The sequence below is a fragment of the Struthio camelus genome, chromosome 11 (genome assembly GCF_040807025.1).
Source record: "Struthio camelus isolate bStrCam1 chromosome 11, bStrCam1.hap1, whole genome shotgun sequence".
Classification (NCBI taxonomy): Eukaryota; Metazoa; Chordata; class Aves; order Struthioniformes; family Struthionidae; genus Struthio; species Struthio camelus.
In genome coordinates, this window is record NC_090952.1 from 6,574,635 (window position 1) to 6,592,372 (window position 17,738).

The 17,738-nt window shown below is 47.0% G+C and overlaps 1 protein-coding gene across 3 annotated transcripts in view; it reads left to right on the forward strand.

Annotated features, from left to right (window-relative positions):
• The window catches only part of ARHGEF9 (Cdc42 guanine nucleotide exchange factor 9), a 221,374-nt gene that overhangs the window by 156,088 nt on the left and 47,548 nt on the right, over positions 1-17,738 (forward strand). For all 3 annotated transcript variants that reach the window (XM_068956872.1, XM_068956873.1, XM_068956874.1), the window contains exons 6-7: positions 7,775-7,966; positions 14,924-15,103. In XM_068956872.1, the coding sequence (XP_068812973.1) occupies positions 7,775-7,966; positions 14,924-15,103 (372 nt within the window). The remainder of the gene's footprint in view (positions 1-7,774; positions 7,967-14,923; positions 15,104-17,738) is intronic.

Genomic DNA, 17,738 nt, shown 5'->3' on the forward strand with positions numbered 1-17,738 from the left:
AGTCCCAAAACGACAATTTACTGTTTTTTATTACTGTGAAATCTTACCCTAGAAACAGACACAGCAGAATGCACCCATCTTGGGTAGAGAAGGGGATTTATTTTGTTATACAGCTGTCCTTAATTTCTAGAATATATTTCCTAGCACCTCAACGGTGGTGACTCTTTCTCGTATCTACCAAGCTAAGCTAAGGAGCAAATCTGGGAGTGAGGGAGTGTTATGGCAACTTCCTGCAGTGCCCGGTGGCTGTTGAGGTGTGGGGAGTGTTGAAGGATAATATCCCCCCAAAGCCTTCAACAAAAATTGTGTATGAGTTCCTTGTGGGCGGTACCCTGTTGCATAAGGAGAAAATGCAGGGGGGCCCCGGTGCAGCAATGCTCCTTCTTTCTCATCATTCCTTAGGTTTCCCTGGCTGTTGTAATTTTAGACCCATTTTTTGCTTCTCAATCCATTGCCATCGCTGGATTTGCATTTGCTTAGCACCAATCGCGGTGATCTCTAGGTGAGTTTTCCCAGGGAAACGAGGATGGTGCTGAAGCAGGATTCACCTATTGGACAAATAAGATGATATGTGCTGCAGTATCTGCTGCAGAGTCAGTGCCTCGTAAAGGAGATTTTATTCTCCCGTGGCAAATCCAGCATAAAAATAGCTTCTCGTAGAGGTATCGCGCGCAGAGCGAGCGACATGCCATAGCGACAGGATGCACTGCAGACAAATTGTGTATTTTTTTTTTTTTAAGTCAAGCAGTGTTTTAGCATCCAAACGCTGCCTGTGCTAATTGCAGATGCCATTAATGTGACAACTAAAGCCACTCAGGCCGCTCAGCATCTTGTCAGATCCCCAAAGGTTCAACTGCTGGCAATTGGGCCCTTCCTCATACAAGCTGCTTTGCAGGTGGAAAACCAGATTGTTATGAGGCCTGTCTTTGAAGCAGGCCAAACCGGCACGAGTTTTTGCAGTCCCTTCCTTATCCTCTGCCAAGCAAGCGTGCTGGTCATGAAGAAAGATCCAATCTCTGTTGAAAAGAAGTGGAAACTTCCTCAGCCTGGCAGGATTTCTGCACCAAGCTGCTCGAGCAGCTGAGCTTCGGCTCCTGCCTGTTGCACGTCATGTGTTGTTACACATGGAGCGGGAGCTTTTGATTTTCAGGAACTGGGAGTCTAAGCCCTAACTCACAGTATCCTAGAAATAAAATGCAGCATATATGGCGTACTGCAGCATCGGAGCATGTGTGTGTTGCCACTGGGCAGGCACCGCCACGTCGCCTGCAGTAAATCTGGTCTGCTCCAGCCCGCGGGAGTCCGTGCCTTTAGCCTGCACGACACGGGGAGCAACCTTCCTGGAGCCGATTTTGTTCGTCTTTCAAGGATACAGAGTCTGAAGCGGTCCCGCCAAAGTCCCCTGGTTTCTCCTTTTTCAGAAATGAGTGAGGTGTGTTTCGTAACTTGGGGAATGGGAACTTCTGCCGCTGGGAATGGAGAGCTTTGGGGAAAGAGCTGGGAGTGGGTTTGGGGAGGCTGGGTAGTTGCAGGAGGGAGGGAACGAAAAGGTTTCAGGAAGCCTGGGAGGTGGAGGGAGATGAAGGACAGCAAGGCTAGAGGAGAATTGGAGCTGCAGGAGAAAATGGTGGTAGGACCATGGAGGGAAGAAACTTTCTTCACTACCTTTCTTTCTAGAGCCGAACGTCCTGTTCCTCCTTCTGAAAGAGGCAGGGCAAGGCAAGCTCTGCCTGTTGGAGTGACCTGCAGAGGCTGACGTTTGTGGCCGTTTCACCTGTGCAGAGCTTTGCTTCTCTGGGCTTTGGCAGGGGTTTCCAAGTTCTCCTTTATGGCAGATAAGTGAATGATACTGCTAGTACAGTAGAGTCCAGCAGGGTATGTGTGTAATACACCGCATGCGGCTGAAGACCAGCCACAGCACGGGCAAACCACCAGGTTTTGGAGGAAGGGAGATGGCAAGCCCTGTGGCTCCCAGAGCAGCTCTCGTGAGCTGGAAGAGGACAGCAAGGTGTAAAGATTAATCTTGAAGCACTATGCTGCAGCTTATTCCTGTGGGGTTATTGGAGTATCATATGGTGCCCTGCAGTTGTTGTATGGCTAATGACATATTTAATACAAGGTTCTGGGTAAAGTTTGGGCTGCTTGCACTGGTGGTTATGATAAAGTCGCTCGTGAGGACAGATGCGGTGGGATGCAGCACCTCTCTGGAAGGATATGTATCTTTAATCCGTCACATGACTTAGCTGTGAGCTAGCATCCAAGGGTGACACATTATCTGCTAGTTCTGTCCTTGCAAATCTCCAGTGGAAGGAGATTAATAATCCAGATGGCTGGTAAAATGTTTGTTTTATCATGCGTTCAGATTATTACAAGACCATCAGCCCTCAATACCTATTCAAGTAAACTGTCCTTTATATACAGTGTATGCATTCAGCAGTCTATATATATAATAATTACAGGTCAGCTAATGTTGGACTGGTGCCATGTGGTGGTTTTACGCACCATTTGGGTATAGCTGCAAATTGATAAATCACATTTATGCAGACTTTATATAAATCACATAGAATATTAACTAGCACAATGAAGTGATCAGCTCCTAGAACTGGGTCCTTAGGCAAAAGGGGCTTTTATTTGACTATTTTACTTTTATCTGCCTCTGCAAATTATTATGTTATGCAGAAACTGGTCATGACTTCCTAATTAGGGCCGAATGTTGAAATAGGACTGTGAGACTCATGATAAGGCTGTTCTCCACATGTAGGGTGGCCTTTCAGTGTGAAGTATCACTTAGTACTCGCATTATGCAACCTGAATTTTTCCTGTAGTTTTTATTGGCTTCTTTAAACAAAATCTTAATGTAAAGAATTTGAAATGGTTTTCTAACAGCAGTTCTTCAGGACAGGCTCCATTTTTCTGCCGTGCTGGACCATTAGAAGAGTGTGGGGGAGACGTACACAGTGCTGTATTACCTCAGCGCCTGGGCTTTTTTTGCATTGCAGAGGTGTTGAAAAAGGCTGATTTATTATTGTAGGGTTGTTGATGATTGCTGAACAGCTGTTGGTATTTTTTTGGAAAAAAAAAAAAAAAGATGTTGAATGCAGGTCTACTCCAAGCCACAGCCCCTAAATCCTTGGGAAGACGGGGCAGGAGCCTAGAGAGACTTTTTGAAATCAGAGTGAGCGGCAGAGTTGACAAGCTGTCAGCGAACTGAATTCCCATCGCCTTTTTGGGGAAGGCGTCATAGGAGCTTAGCAGGGGTGACAGCTACCTGTCTTGAGCAGGGAGGACTGGGGATGTGAGGTGAAGCTGGAAAGAAAGAGTTTTGAAGCTGCTTTTACCAAACAGACTTTGTTGCCTTGGGCAGGAGGCAACTCAGTGCACTTGTGTCCGGTGCACGGTGGAAAGTCGCTGGGCAAAAGGAGAGCTGTTTTTCCATTAGTGCTATCTCATCTATTATTTGCAGCAATTCAAGCATTTCAGGCAGGAGGGTGTTTTCAGGAGAGCTGCATGTGGCTAAGTCCTAGCGAATAAGGACTGTGGACTTGGCAAAAATAGCGACCTTTGGAGTATTGTCTAGATCAACTGAATATGACATTTAATAAGGTACTGGGGAAAAGTCATGTCACCCACAGTTTGCCTTTTCCACCTCACTGTCGCCTCCAGCATACCATCATTGAGGTCTGAGCGAGCAAGTCAGTGAAGCATAGAGGATCTGGCTCGCGGTGGTGGTGTTGGGTCAGAGGACACAATTAACACTGTAAGAAGTGTAACTTTTCCTAGCCCAAATGCAGCACAGCCACTTCTTTGCAAGAATGCAAGAGGGTTTGAGAGCTGCAGCTGTACTGCCTCGGACCAAAAGTCCACCTAGCCAAAGATTGCCTGTGGTTGACTACAAGAACGGGGCAAGCCCACAGTGATATGTTAAGTCCATGTTTGGATTTTGTGTAGCCTTTTTTATATCTCTCTTCAACATACAGTCTGAGAATGTCAAAAATATGCATGAAAAACGTAACTGGTAAGGTAGATTATCCCCATTTTATAGTTTAAGTGATTGATGCAAAGTCAGCAGCAGAGCTGGGAAGGTCACTCATCTTCTCTGAGCTGGGGTCCAAATTTCAAAATGATCCCCTGCAAGAACGACCCTTACTGGAGTTGCTGAGCACTCCGCGACGAGGTGGATTCATGGCCCTGAGCGAAAGCTAGGGGATGGCTTGAAGATTTTGGCTGGTTTGGATAAACAGTCAGAACGTGAACTCTCTCCCTAAAGAGCTAACCTCTATGAGACTGCAAATCTTGCCTAAAACTCTTGGGAATAAAGACCGTCAGGGTAAATTCAGATGCTCAGCACCACCTGAAAGAATAACAATAAAATAACGCAAGAGAAAACCAGTGAATGCCCTGCCAAAAAAACCCCCCAGATATTAGCAAAGTTTCGAGATGAAGACAAAAAGCAGAAGTGTTGAATGCTGCAGTGGGATTGCTTTTTTCAGCAGCTGAGGCTGGAGAGTGCTGGGTGCAAGATACATTCGGCTTCCTCTCTTACCGCTGAAGTCTTTGCATTTGTTTTTAATCTAAACCAGAAGTCATCTGGACGTAGAACTGCAAGTTTTTCCATTTGGAAGCGTGAATCCTAACAGGAAAGAGCAAACATTTCATTAAGGAGAAAAAAAAAAAAAGCACTACTCCTTGAGACCCCCAGATCTGGAAGCTGCGAGTGTTCGCACGGCACCCAGCAGGCGCACCAAGCTGTGAGGTTTTCAGAAATCATGAAAGCTGCAGTCTTGGTATTTGCCTTACAGTTTCAAAGCCTTTAGGACTCTAATTTTCCAGGTTTTTTCCTCCCACTATTATGAAGATTAGATCTCTCCTGCTTTTTTTTTTTTTAATGAAAATAGAGATTTTTCACTTGGTCGCCTGAATCCAGGAGGTAGAGCTTTAAAACCATCCTCTGTTGCAAAACTCGCAGGAATATCGTGACACGTGGTAACCAGCTGTTCCAGTTGGGTTTGGGAGAGCTGCAAAAGACCTTTTCCTAGTAGCGGAAAGGTAGGCTGGGAAGATATTTTTAACTTCAACAAACAGGATTTGAGGGCTTAACGTCTACGTTGATGCTGCTTGATTTTTGACGTGTATTTGGGTCGGAATAGCAATAAAGCTGTCGCTAGGCTGTATCCCTCAAAGGACTGCCGGTGCAAGTGTGTTTTTCACCGTTCCAGCACGTTGTCCGTTCTGAGCATGGCCCCTAGGTTTTTACAGCCGAGGCCCAGTAAAATCAATGTCACTGATGGAAGTAAATCGGTCTCCCAAGAGCGCTTTGGCCACCTACCCCGTCACGGCAGTTACTCAGAAGCGGCACTTGGAAGTTTATTTTTCAGCATAAAACACCACTCGCCTACGTGAAACGTTGCTCCGTCTAGGTGTAATTGAAGCCTCCTCCAAAGCAGAGGGAAGAGGGGTTGCTGGAGAGGGTTTGCATCCTTGATGCCCTCGTGTTGGGGTAGAGCGAGATCGCTAGCTCAGCACCTTCCCTCGCAGGGACCCAGGGGTCGGGCCAGCTGCTCGTGCTTGCCGCTGATGGAAGTCATCCAATCAGTCCTTCAAAGAGCTGCGTGCAGCCCCCAAACTGGGCAGCACGGGCAGACAAGTGCGGAGGAAGTGACACAGACCATCTTTGTAGCAGATGCCATGATGGAGAGCTCTGTGAGAGTGGAAAATACCCCGTCCTGCAGGAAAGTCTGGGGGGAAAACCAGGCAGAGCCGCTCGCGAGTGCACCACCGTCACCTGGGCGCCGGGAGGAGGCAGACGGCACCTCGACTGTGTCTAAGCTGGTTTGGCTGGAACTGGCTCTGGTCACCAAAATTGCCTCCTCTGGCAAGCAGGGTGGCTCACCCTGGGGATCAGCTCTGCATAGACCCCAGCTGTGCGGCCCTGGGTGCTGCCCGCATCCTGATGCACTCCTTGGCCCATGGGTGCATCAGGACAGGACAAACGAGAGCCGCGAGTCGCGTGTCCCTCGTGGGTGGCACGGCGTTTCTGCGCGCGGTGGCTCGTGTTCCTGCTTTGGGGTTTTCTCACCGCCCCTTTATCCCCCTGCCGTCGCCTATCTGGTGCCCAGGAGAACCGATGGCTTTAGTGCTTGCTTCATGTTGAAATGGAGTTTTTGTTGTTGTTTTTAAGTTTATTATGTCATTAGCATTCTGCTCGAGAAGAGATGGGTTTTCTTCCAAAATCTCGGTTTCTTGACCTTTAAAACTCACTGTAGGAAGACAAAATGTGGGAGCTGTAATGAGAGGAGATGCTATTTAACAAACTGCAATAATTGGTTTTAAAAATGGGGAAGAGAGCTTGGCGAAGATTTAGTTTTCTTCACCTTACCAGTGTAGAGGAACACGGCATTTTACAAGCAAGATGCTGAAAACAGAATTGAAGCTGAATAATGGGAAATGATTAAAAACTATTAGAATTGAAAACAGAATTAGAAGATTAGGTTAACTATGCCATTTGTTTTACTCTACGCCCTTCTGTTTGCTTGGACGGTTTCGCTGTTGTACAGGTAGCTGCGGTTTTAAGTTCCAAGTCCTCCAATATTTTGGGCTTTGACTGTTGAGAAGAAAAATTGATTCATGTACATAGCTTAGATCACCTTTGTAAGATCACCGTTTTTCTGTGCGTTTCAGGTTTTATGTAATGTTTATTTACAAACTGTCGAGCCCGCTTTGAGGCGACAGAGTTATTTTAGGCAGATTTTATTTTGGGGAGAAGGTAACAAAAGGAGGGTACTTGATCCATACGCTGCATGCAGAGAGCAGCCCTGTTCAATGAGACTAGGAGTCAGTGTTACCTTTTAGGTTAAGCTTCCACATATGTTGTGTATTTGCTGATGGAAAGAAAATTCAGCTTGCTGAAAACGTAGTGATCCTTCTTCACTGGTTCTTGCAATTCCTTCCAATTTAAAATATTCAGTGACCACGGGTGTGCTCGACACCCAGGCCAAGCCTGCCCTCAGAGCCTGTGGTTTTTAGGTTTATTCAGCCCAGTAATAGCCCAGTCTGCTCGTCATCGGTGAGGGGGGCTAGTCGTGTGAAATGATGAGAGAAGCTGCTGTGAAATGAAAATCAATGCTCCTCCACAAGTCAACTACCGGGACGTTTGCAAAAATCACAGTGCCACAACAGGGGCAGACCGTGCTGATGTTTAGATTTGTTCAGATTCCTGAACCAGACATATCTTGCCCTTCTCAAATCATTCATCTGTAAATGGCTTATTCCTCCTCTAAAAGATTTCTTCCTGTCAGAGCAGACCCTAACTGATGGGGTGTGAGAACGAGGGAAAGTAGTGGTATACACTTGTAACTGCAATTTTTTTTAGGCTGGTCCTTTGTACATATGGACACTTCTTGGTTCAGTGCACTTGACAGCATCCAACAGTCCAGTTACCCCTTCATATGATCATCTTATATTTGGGATCAGAACTGTTACAGCTTAAAATCTCTTTGCTTATGGGAGGTACTGTTTGAGGCTAGTTGTGCCAATATAAAAATGGCTTTTTGGGCTGTAAGCGCTCCTGGGTGCCCTGGTGCATTGCCATCCTTTTGAGAGCTGCTCCGGTGGCTGACTGAGCCCAGGGGCATGCTGGGGAGAGGCTGGGCTGTAAGGTCGGAGGTGTTGCAGGATCTCTTTGCGTCCTCCAGTCAGCTACCAAGCTGATCTTCAGCTGGTGGTCTCCTGGTGCTTTTCCAAATAAACCTCTTGCAATTCCCTCCTCTCCTTGCAGCTATGGGTGAACCAAGAGGACGGAGTGGAGGAAGGAACCAGCGAAGTGCAGAATGGCCATTTGGATCCAAGCGCCGACTGCCTCTGTCTCGGCAGGACCCTCCAGAACCGAGACCAGATGAGAGCCAACGTCATCAATGAAATCATGAGCACAGAGCGCCACTATATCAAGCACCTCAAGGACATTTGTGAGGTACGGGGGGGATGTGATGCTGAGACCGTGCAGCAGGCTGGATCAGCTGCCACAGCAAGACACACAATGGGCTGTTGAGAGCTGGGGACAAGCCTGTACTTGGGTGATGGGAGAAAGGGATGCAATGTGTTTACAAGTAGCATATCTAATAGAGGAGCAGTACCTGTCAATAAATATTGATACTTCTAAGTATTTTCTACTAGATCTGCTAATTGGCTTTAGTTCGTATTAACTAAAAATAAAATTTTTAGATCTTTTTCCATACCTCTTTGACTGGGAAAATGATGAGGTTGGTATCTTTCAAGCGTTCCTCTTAATTAAATCTGATTGCCAACTACTTTTAAACTAGTGATGGAAGAAATTAGGTTGTAATTAAACAAATCAGTTAACCATTTCATCCCTGTCTTTCGCATCACATTCACAATTTCCCCTTGCTCAGGATGGTTCCTATTTGTCTTTGTGTACGGTGAGCTGGAGAGCAAAACATTGTCTCCGGGGGAACTGAAGTGCGTCAGATTTACGTCGCGTAAGGGAACTGCAAGCAAACGATCCCTGGGCTTTGATACGGAGCTGAACCCAACGTCAGGCGTGTGTGGCGCTGGGTGTTTGGGAAGGGGAATGCCAGGCTGCGCCCTGGAGTGGTTCAGGACAGTTTGGGTGCTGTATGCGCGGAGTACTCCTATCACTTGGAGGCAGAAGTTCGTTAGCTCTGAAATCAAGGTCCGTGACTTTCAGCTCATCCCTCTGAGGGTTTAGGATTTAACGATCCTGTGCCCGGTCATTGCAGAATCAAAGTGGTGAAGTCCCTTATGAGTCCTCCCCAGAAAATTTCTTCCTCCTACCTTCCAGCTTGCTACTCGTCTATTGACAAGGCGAAGCAGCCATCCAAAAAACATCTATGATGCTTTTCAAGTACGGAAGAGTCTTGGGATTTCATTTTGGGAACAGAGGAGCTTAATTTCACTGTGTTATTTCAGTCAGTGGTGTTTGCACTGAAGAAGTGAACAACTGTGGGAACTTCTCCACATACTGTTTCTTTGCCTGCATTTGCACTGTTTAAACAAAAACAAACAAAAAAGGGAGAAAAAAACTGACCTTGCATTTGCTAGCCATGTCACCATGCCTTTGCCATGTCAGATTCTCAACTTGTACAAATAAGTGTAGTTTCGGTGACTTCTGTGGGGTGACACTGATTTTCAGCACCTAACGACATGCCTGGTACATGAAAGAGATCTCTAAGGCTCTTATCTTGCTTTGTATGATACAAAATGGTACTGAGGGGATAAATCTTACCTCCAGGTAGAGTATCAGGAAATGATTCAGCTGCCTCTTCTAAAAAAGAAGGAAGGCTGCATTGGGCATTCTCATCTGCAGAATGATGGGCTGTCCATTGCTGGAGAAAATCTCATTTTGCTCAGTTTAATCAGAGCAATCCATTCTGCCTCGAGAAGGCTCAGAGACAGCTAAATCATGCCCAGCTCTTTCTGCATAGCTTGACGTGACTGTATCTGTGCATGAGAGGAGGGTGGCTGGAGATGGAGAGATGGGGGCCGGCTTGAGCCCTTCTTGGTACTAGCAGATGGATTCGTCCAGAGGTGTTATCTGTGCTGAAGGACGTGTAGTCTCCAGACAACTACTGATGAGACACAGAAGTGCTGTTGACAGTGGCAAAGTCTCCCTTTCCTTTTGCTCCTTATTTTAAGGCATCAGGACGAACAGCAGCATTATGCTGAATTGGAGGGGATGAAAGAGGAATTCTGGCTGGGTGGTGAAGGTTGAGCCTGATTTAGTATCGCGTTTAGCAACGTGTAGTTGCATCCTCGGTGCTCTAACGAATAACAAGTCCTACTGGTAGTGAGGCACCTTAAGATGGGTGGTTGTTATTGCAAGACTGCAGCCCCTGCTAGGTGATTAAGAGCCCCCAGGTTGCTCTTTTTTGCTTTCGGATGCATTCCCAGTGCCTGCTGCTATATTATTATACGCTGTGTTATTATTCATAATACCCATAGCGCTAGTCCTGCCAAGTCAGGAGCTCCAAAGCTAGCCAGCACCAGAATGAAAATTACCTGTGCCAGCGGAGACCTTTGCAACGCAACTGGCTTGGAGGGATGTTCCCCGTCACAGCAGAGCGGTGCAGCCCCGACGGCTGTTGCTGCTCTGCCCTTGCTTAGAGTGGGAAGGTCTGGTTGCTGCCTGGTGAAACAGTTTCGGAAAGATTTCTAGTAGGGGCAAAATGCCGTCTTTTCGCTGGACTGTGTTATCAGAAGTGGTTGGGTCATTATTCTGAAATGTCACCAAGGGGAAAAGAAAGAAAAAAAAATAGAAGGGAAAGGAATTTAGCCTCAGGGAAACATCCCGCAGTAGGATTTTCAGGATTAAGGGTTAGGCCTTGGAAAAGTAATAAGCTTCTGAAAGCTGAGCTTTTATAACGGGTAGTGTTAGCCAACTTTAATGGTAGGCAGCGCTGCTCGTTCCCCGTCCTGTAAAACCCCGTAGATACGCATGGCCATCTCCAGGCGCAAAGAGATGTCCCCTTTACCACCAGGAGCTCGCAGGCTGTGCTCGCGATCCGCAGATGCCCTCAACACCTGCATCTCCCTTTGAGGCGAAGGGCAGAGACGTCAGGAGGACAGGCCACGCGCAGCCCCGAGCGGGAGGCTGAAGGGCCTGTGCGTGACGCGGGGTGACACGGGGTGACACGGGGAGAGCAGCGGCGATGTTCAAACCGGGAGGCACCTTCGCGAGAGCAGGGGCAAAGGAGGTGATGCGAGCTGCAGCGTGTCGGAGGGAGCGCGGACGGAGGAGGAGCCGCAGCGGCGCTACGCGGAGGAGGCTGCTGGGCTTTGAGAGCCAAGGAGGATTTGCACCAGAGCACAGATTAAGAATACAAGGGCAAATTAAATTAATTTCCTTTTGAATGTATTTTTTTCGTAGTTTTGACTGGGTTTCGTAGTTTAGGTTCCGCCTAAGCATTGCTTTGGTGCCAGGACGGCTCTGAACGTCGCGTGGCAAGCTTCCTCGTTACAGCTTAACGTGTCAAGCTGAGTCTGTTGTGCGGAGCTGACGGGACAAGTTGTCACGTGGTCTGGCTGATGTTAGGTTGACTCATTCCCGGAGACAGAGAGCAGCCACTTCTCTGTGCTGCCTCTGAGCCAAGCAGCGTAAAACGTTCTCGGCGGAGATGCTGTCCGTCTTCAGAGGACCACGTACGGGGAGCTGCTGGCCCTTCATGAGCAGTTTCTCACTAGTGGGTACTCGATGGGAGGGAGGCTCAGTGGAAAGCTTTTTGGATTCATGGGGAATCAGCAGCATGTGAACAAATTGCTGTGTTGTTAGCAGGCATCCCATGTATTCATGTATTTTAGGTGGGTCCCATGGCAATGACAGTCTGCGTCTCGAGAATCAGTGCTGCTGATGGGGAAGGAACAGGAGCAGAGAGGAACCGATGCACGGTTATGTGCCTGATGTTCAGTACCTGCTGCTGGTAGATGTTTGAGTAAGGGCTTTAGAGTCCTGACTGCCTGTGAGCAGACATGGCTCTAGTTTGCCTTTCTGATTGAAACAGCCTGAACTTTGCTGTTGTACTTATTCTTGGTATGTGAATATCTGCACAGCGCTCATGCTGGGCATTGGGCTTGCCGCTGGCCGCTGCTCTAAAGAGCGGTGTCTTTTGATAGCCTGGTGCTGTCCAAATCAAAGGGTGGTCAAAAAGGCAAATTATCCTCCAAGCTGGCTCAGAAATGGAAAGAAGCTGGAATAGCATCTCCTCCTTCACCTTGCTTGCAGCAGGACAAAGAAAAGGGTGGATGGACTGGACAGCTCTCCTGATTCCCCCTGAACCTGCTCCAGGGTGGAGAAAACTTAGCACTTAACCTCCTAGAAATACTTTCCAACTTTGGTCTATGCCTTAGGGACTACATGGAAAAGTACTTTAAAGGGAGACAGTCTGACAGCTATTTTTAGGTATTCATTGGGCAAAACGGTCTCCAACATCTGCTCGTCCGTCAGCTATCCCTTCTCTGAGCAAACCTGATGGAATGAGCAGGAGGAAGATGACATTGTTTTATGTAACAAAAGTAAATTTACTGGAAAAACTATGCAGCAGCCTTCTAGCTGGTGCTTACCGTGTATTATATATAAATCTTTAGTCTCCTATTTGCTCACTTGTGCTGGAAATCAACCGTCCAAATGCACAAGCCGGGTACAGGATAAGGCTTGGGAACTCCGTGCATTCATTTATTTTCCCTGTGGTTTTATAGGTGCCTGTACAGAAATGTGCTGCTTCAGCTTCTCTGGAGCACGTGACTTAGGTAAAGTGATGAGCCAGTGCAGAGAGGATGGGGAATATTCAAGACAATAACAACAAGTTGCAGCCAATAGCAACCCCGGGGCTGAAAGATGTTCACATAAATCAGCTATTGACTGATTTCAGACAACAGAGTATGCGAGAAGGGAGGCCAGCTTGCAGGCAGAGAGGCAAAGGTTTTCGGGCAAACAGCTTGCAGCAGTCATTCAGCGCTGCTGGCACCAAAGCCCAGGTCCAAGAGAGCCTGACCTTGTGGGGCAAGTCTATGCGCTTTTTTTTTCCCGGCTGTTCTGGGATCAGCAGAAAAGCGTGAAAAGCAGCACGGAAAGCATTTTGCATTATTCCTTTCTAGTTTAATTTTTTATTTGCCCAGCAACTGTCCTGCAACCTGGGAACGAGCCTGCTCACATTCCTCCTGGGCTTGATAAATGAAAGAGGGAAACCCAGGAAGATGAGTCAGCAAGGAGCTCCCAAGGAAACCCTGAAAGAAAAGAGACCTAGATTTAGTAAATGTGAAAGGTATTCCATAACCTAGGCTTCCCAGCTGAGGAAGCAAGGCAGCTCATTATATGGTATCCTTTAGCTAAGCTGGACGTTTCAGAGGTCGGCTATTTGCCAGGTTGGCCAAAGTTGCATTTATCATTCATCTATTTGAAGTTCTCCCTCCCAGGAACCACATGGTGAGGCTGAAGGACAGTTTATTATAGCGTTGCAATAGTTTGCATTGTCTATCAGCAGCTGCGTGTCACCAGCTGGCTGCTCATCTGTGTGACTAAGCATATATAGTTCCCAAATATAGCCATTCAACTGGAGCTGTTGGCACTTTTTTCCTTATTTTTTTTCCTCTCTGTATATAATAAAAGGCAAAGTCATCTCGTGATGACCCCCGTGTTATTGTCATTTCAGTCGCAAGGCCGCAATCAGGACTAGGACAGCATATAGATAGCACTTGATATTTGGCCCCTGCAAAGTTTTAGTCTAACTCGTCAAGACAGGGAAAGCACAGAGGGGTGAAGTGAGTTGCTCAATGTCACACAGGTCAGCGGCAGAGGTGGAAGTACAGCCCAGGCAATCCTGAGCCTTAGTGTGTCACCCCGTCCCCCAGACCACGTGCACTCCAAGCAAGTGCATTTGAATTCCTCATGATTCAGGTGAAACCAGGCTGGTGAGTTCCTGGCTAAGTTCATGTGCGATGTCCAGCTGAGCTTGGTCACAGTACCAGTATCATAGGCAGATGAAGAATAAATGAGGAGGATCTTTTCATTATTTCCAGCTCCACCACAGATTCATTTTGTGATTTTGGAGAATTTCCTTAAACTCTCTAGAGCCCTGTTCTTCCTCTCTCTTTCACTGCTTATCTTTCAAGTCTATAGACCCAACAAGAGACCCTCATGTTTGTATAGAGCAGGGCGCAAAGCCTTTTCCTCTAGTCGCACTTCAGGAAAGAAGAAAAACAAAGGCGCTAGTTGAGAAAACAGGACAAAATTTCTCCCTCGTTTTACACTGTTTGGAATAGTGGATTTGGGAAAATGGAATGAAGAGCAGGAAACCAAAGTTAAAATAATGCTGCTTTCCTCTAGATGGCATTAATCCGCAGCTTGCACTGCTCCCCGCCACGACGGTCCGGGAACAACCAGCCGTCCCGCTTTTCTCTCTCATATTCCGGAAGATGAATAATGGTGGGATAAACCACGTTGCCTAACAACTCAGGGAAGCCTGGTATGATAAGACACGTTGCCTTTGGCTAGCGGCAGGTTTCGGATGCGTTTTCACTCGATGCTGAAACTAGGGTGGTTACAGCACGTGCACCCTCTTCCTAGACCAAGGGCACGTGCCTAGACACTAATGGAGTATGTCTCAGCCTGGTTGGCGGCTTCCTTGTCCCGCTTACTGCAGCTAAAAAGAGAAATAGGAGTGGGCAGGCGATCAAACGGACCGTTGCAGCTTCATACTGCTGTGTGCCACTGAAGACAGTGTGGGAACAGCAGCGTTTGTGGTAGCTCCCCAGAATATCGTGTATTGTGTGACAGAGATTTCTGAAGGAACAGGCGTACAAAACTGTAGCACATCTCTTTGGAGCTATTGGCCAAATTTTGCTGTTCTCTGCTCCGCAGAGCGGTTTCAGGCTGTGGTGGTTGAGATGCTTGGGGGAAATTTCCCTTTGCAAAACTGATCTGTGCAAAGTGCTGAAGGATGTTGAGGACCCAGCACTCTCTGCTTTCATACGCCCGCTGTCTCCAGCATCTGCCAACAGAGGCTGGCCAGCACCGTGGGTGGTGGTTCAGACAGGTCTAGAGCAAGACTTGTGCTGTAGGTTGCAGTGGGAACAGTGGTTGTTAGTGCCAAAAGCTGCAACTGAAACATCGTCTACTGAAAAAGGGGCATGATTTGCTTATTATGACCAAGTCATAGACAGGAGTGGATGGAGACTGTCATGCCTTAATAAGTGGATTTTGTCTTCAGGGTCGTCTTCTGATTCCGTTTGTACTGACTATTTCCTCAAGAAAAATCTGGGAGTTGCATCAGTAAAAGTGCCCAGCTTTTTTTTTTTTTTTTTAATCTAAAACAAGAGATGTTTTCTTTCTTGCTGCTCTCCTGGGATTGCCAGAGTTCAGGTTATTTTATGTATTGCTCTTTCTTACTCCTTACAGGGTTATTTAAAGCAGTGCCGGAAGAGAAGGGATATGTTCAGCGATGAGCAACTAAAGGTCATCTTTGGCAACATCGAAGATATCTACAGATTTCAGATGGGTTTTGTCCGAGACTTGGAGAAACAATACAACAACGAGGACCCCCACCTCAGCGAAATTGGACCATGTTTTCTTGAACATGTAAGTGCATTTGGCTTTTTTGTTGGGTTTTTTTTTGGAGGGGGGGGTGGAGGGGACAGAAAAAGTCAGAAGGCAGGAACCACTCAGAATAACTTTTGTATATCAGTACTATTCTGGCTACGTATCACAGGCTACCCCATGGCCATCTGTTTACTTTGTGAGATGAGGATGCAGGGAGAATTCAAAGTGAAGCATGTAGTTGGATGCCTCCCCCATGCGTATGAACTTACAACTTTACACGTCCGGTCTGACTTACATTATGAGGTCCCTCACCAACTCCTCGTCTTTTTTTGCTCTTCATAATATGACTTAAGCCTGCTTACAGGCCTTTCTAATCAGATCATGGAAGACAATAAGGTTGGAAGTGGTAGGGGAGTTCAGAGGAGATTAAGGAAGCCTTACTTGTGTGTTACCTCTAAATTTGTCCCTCCTGGGAGAGAAGTTGATCCAAAAGTAAAGCAGCATTTTTCTAGAAAATTTAGAAGAAAAGCAGAGGTCTTTTCACCCATCATTTTCCAAAGAAATGATTTTTTCCTACTAAAAGGTGCGGGCTGTCAGGGGGTGATTTGCAGAAGAGGAAAGCAAATGCCTGGGTTGTTAACTGTGGCAACGAGATGCGTTTGCAAGGGATGAAAAACCCATCGAGCTGCAGTTCCTGACCGGGCCGGGTGGGAAGGTGCTAGTCCTAGTCCATGCCTCATGCTAAGTGGCAGCAGGGCAGCAGAGAGCTTACTCATGCCAAAAGCAAAACGAACAGGATGTTTTCGCTGACGATATAGTCCTGGAGGCTTTTGCCCGCCCCATCTTGCCATTACATAAGCCACATATTACAGGAGCTGATAAATTGGTCGGTGTTGTAAATATGTCAGGAAATGTCAAGAAAATTACAGTCCAGCTTTATCAGGCTTTCCTTTAGGGAAAATGAAGTGCTATATCAGAGCTTACGTAAGAGGTGCTCCGACCCGGGATGCAGATCCTGTAATACATTACCGCATTACTTACAGTCAGGGATGAGCTGGCGACATTCACTTATTATTACAGAAATTTGTGATAGACATTCGCGAAATGTCAGCAGGGCATCCCTGAAAAGGTTCACAGCTGCTCTTAAGCATCGCTGGTCTTCTAATTGAAAAGCAACTTTATTTTTGAGAAATTGCATGATGGCATTAGCATCATTCTGCCTGTCTTCAGGGCTAGGTGCTCTAGGGAGGGGATCACAATTTACAGCAACGTAATTCCGTTGGTCAGAAATTAAGCAGGCTGGAAGAAGTCACGCTGCAAAGTGAGGAATGCAATGCCTTTCGCTGGGGGCTGTGTTGGAGGGGGCTGTGCCCCACGCGGAGAGTTGTGCGTTGTTGGCCTCCCTTGAACTTGCGTGCTCCGTAAGAGCCTGCGGACGCAGGGCTGTGAGGTGCCCTCCTTTCTCCTTCCCTCCTGGACAGACCAGATGGGATTTGACCTCCCAGAACATTTGGGAAGTGGCATGGTTGCCACTGTCCCAGATCACCTTCTTAAAGGAGGAATGTTTAAGTGTAAAGGGCTTTGTTCAAATAAGTAACGTGCTCTTAGGTACCACAGGCTCTGTTTAGGGGTTTACTTCTGGTTTTTGGAGCAGGGTTAGAGGCAGCCAAGCCCAGCTCTCTTACAGGGACTGGGGGATTTGCAGATTGAGCACCTTTGAAACGTGTGTTCCCACAGTATGAATCCCTCACCCTAATTAAATCCTAAATATCTCCTTGACTTAGCCTCGAAAGCAGGTGTTCAGCACCTTGCAGGACACTGGCCCGAGCAGAAGTTTGTTGTAACAAAAATTATAACTAGCACGTGGCAAAGCAGCCCTGTGTTGGGGATGAGACTGTCTTACAACACCGCCCAGCTTGGAAGCAGGGAGCCACGACTGCGGGTAACTCGTGGACCCTGCCCACGGCATCTGAACCAAATGTCCGCCATCCAGCTTCTTCGGTGCAACTTCACACAGCTGTTGCTCCTTAATAGATAACTTTTTTATAAATAACTTAAATGCCAACTCAGTGATTGCTCCTTTTGATCAGAGCCAGCAATCTCTGCGATTTGCTTCCAAAGTAGCAGCATATTGCACCTGTACGCTAAAAAGCTGTAAGAAGTCTTAGCGAGAATTAGTAGCTCAGACTTCATGTCCTGAGGCTGTGCTCTCAATTCGTTTGTAGTGACAACAGTAAGAATTACTACTGTTATTCGAAGGGCTATCTGATACTTATCCGTTGTCATTCCCATGGGCTTGCAAGCCAGCTAATAAATTCCTGATAATTTATCCCTGTATAAGGATTTGGAGAAAGTGAGGTAGAAGGATGTTACGATTCAGTTATTTGGCCCTGCAAAGTATCTTTTTGCTCAGCGAGTTTAGGAAGAGAGAGGTGCTTGGCCCTTGGCTCGCAGTCAGCCACAGGCATGGGGAGAGAAACCATGCTCCCCATCTCTAAAAAAGTGCATTGTCTGGGCCCCTATGGGGCTGAGAAATATGAATTGCTGGTCAAGTATATTTGTGTGTTTAAAGGAAGAGACTTCCCTTTCCATAGTTTGTAAGGCATCGGCCACAATTTGCTGTCACATATCAGGCTTTTGACCTAGGATACCCAGGCTTGTATTTGAACTGTCT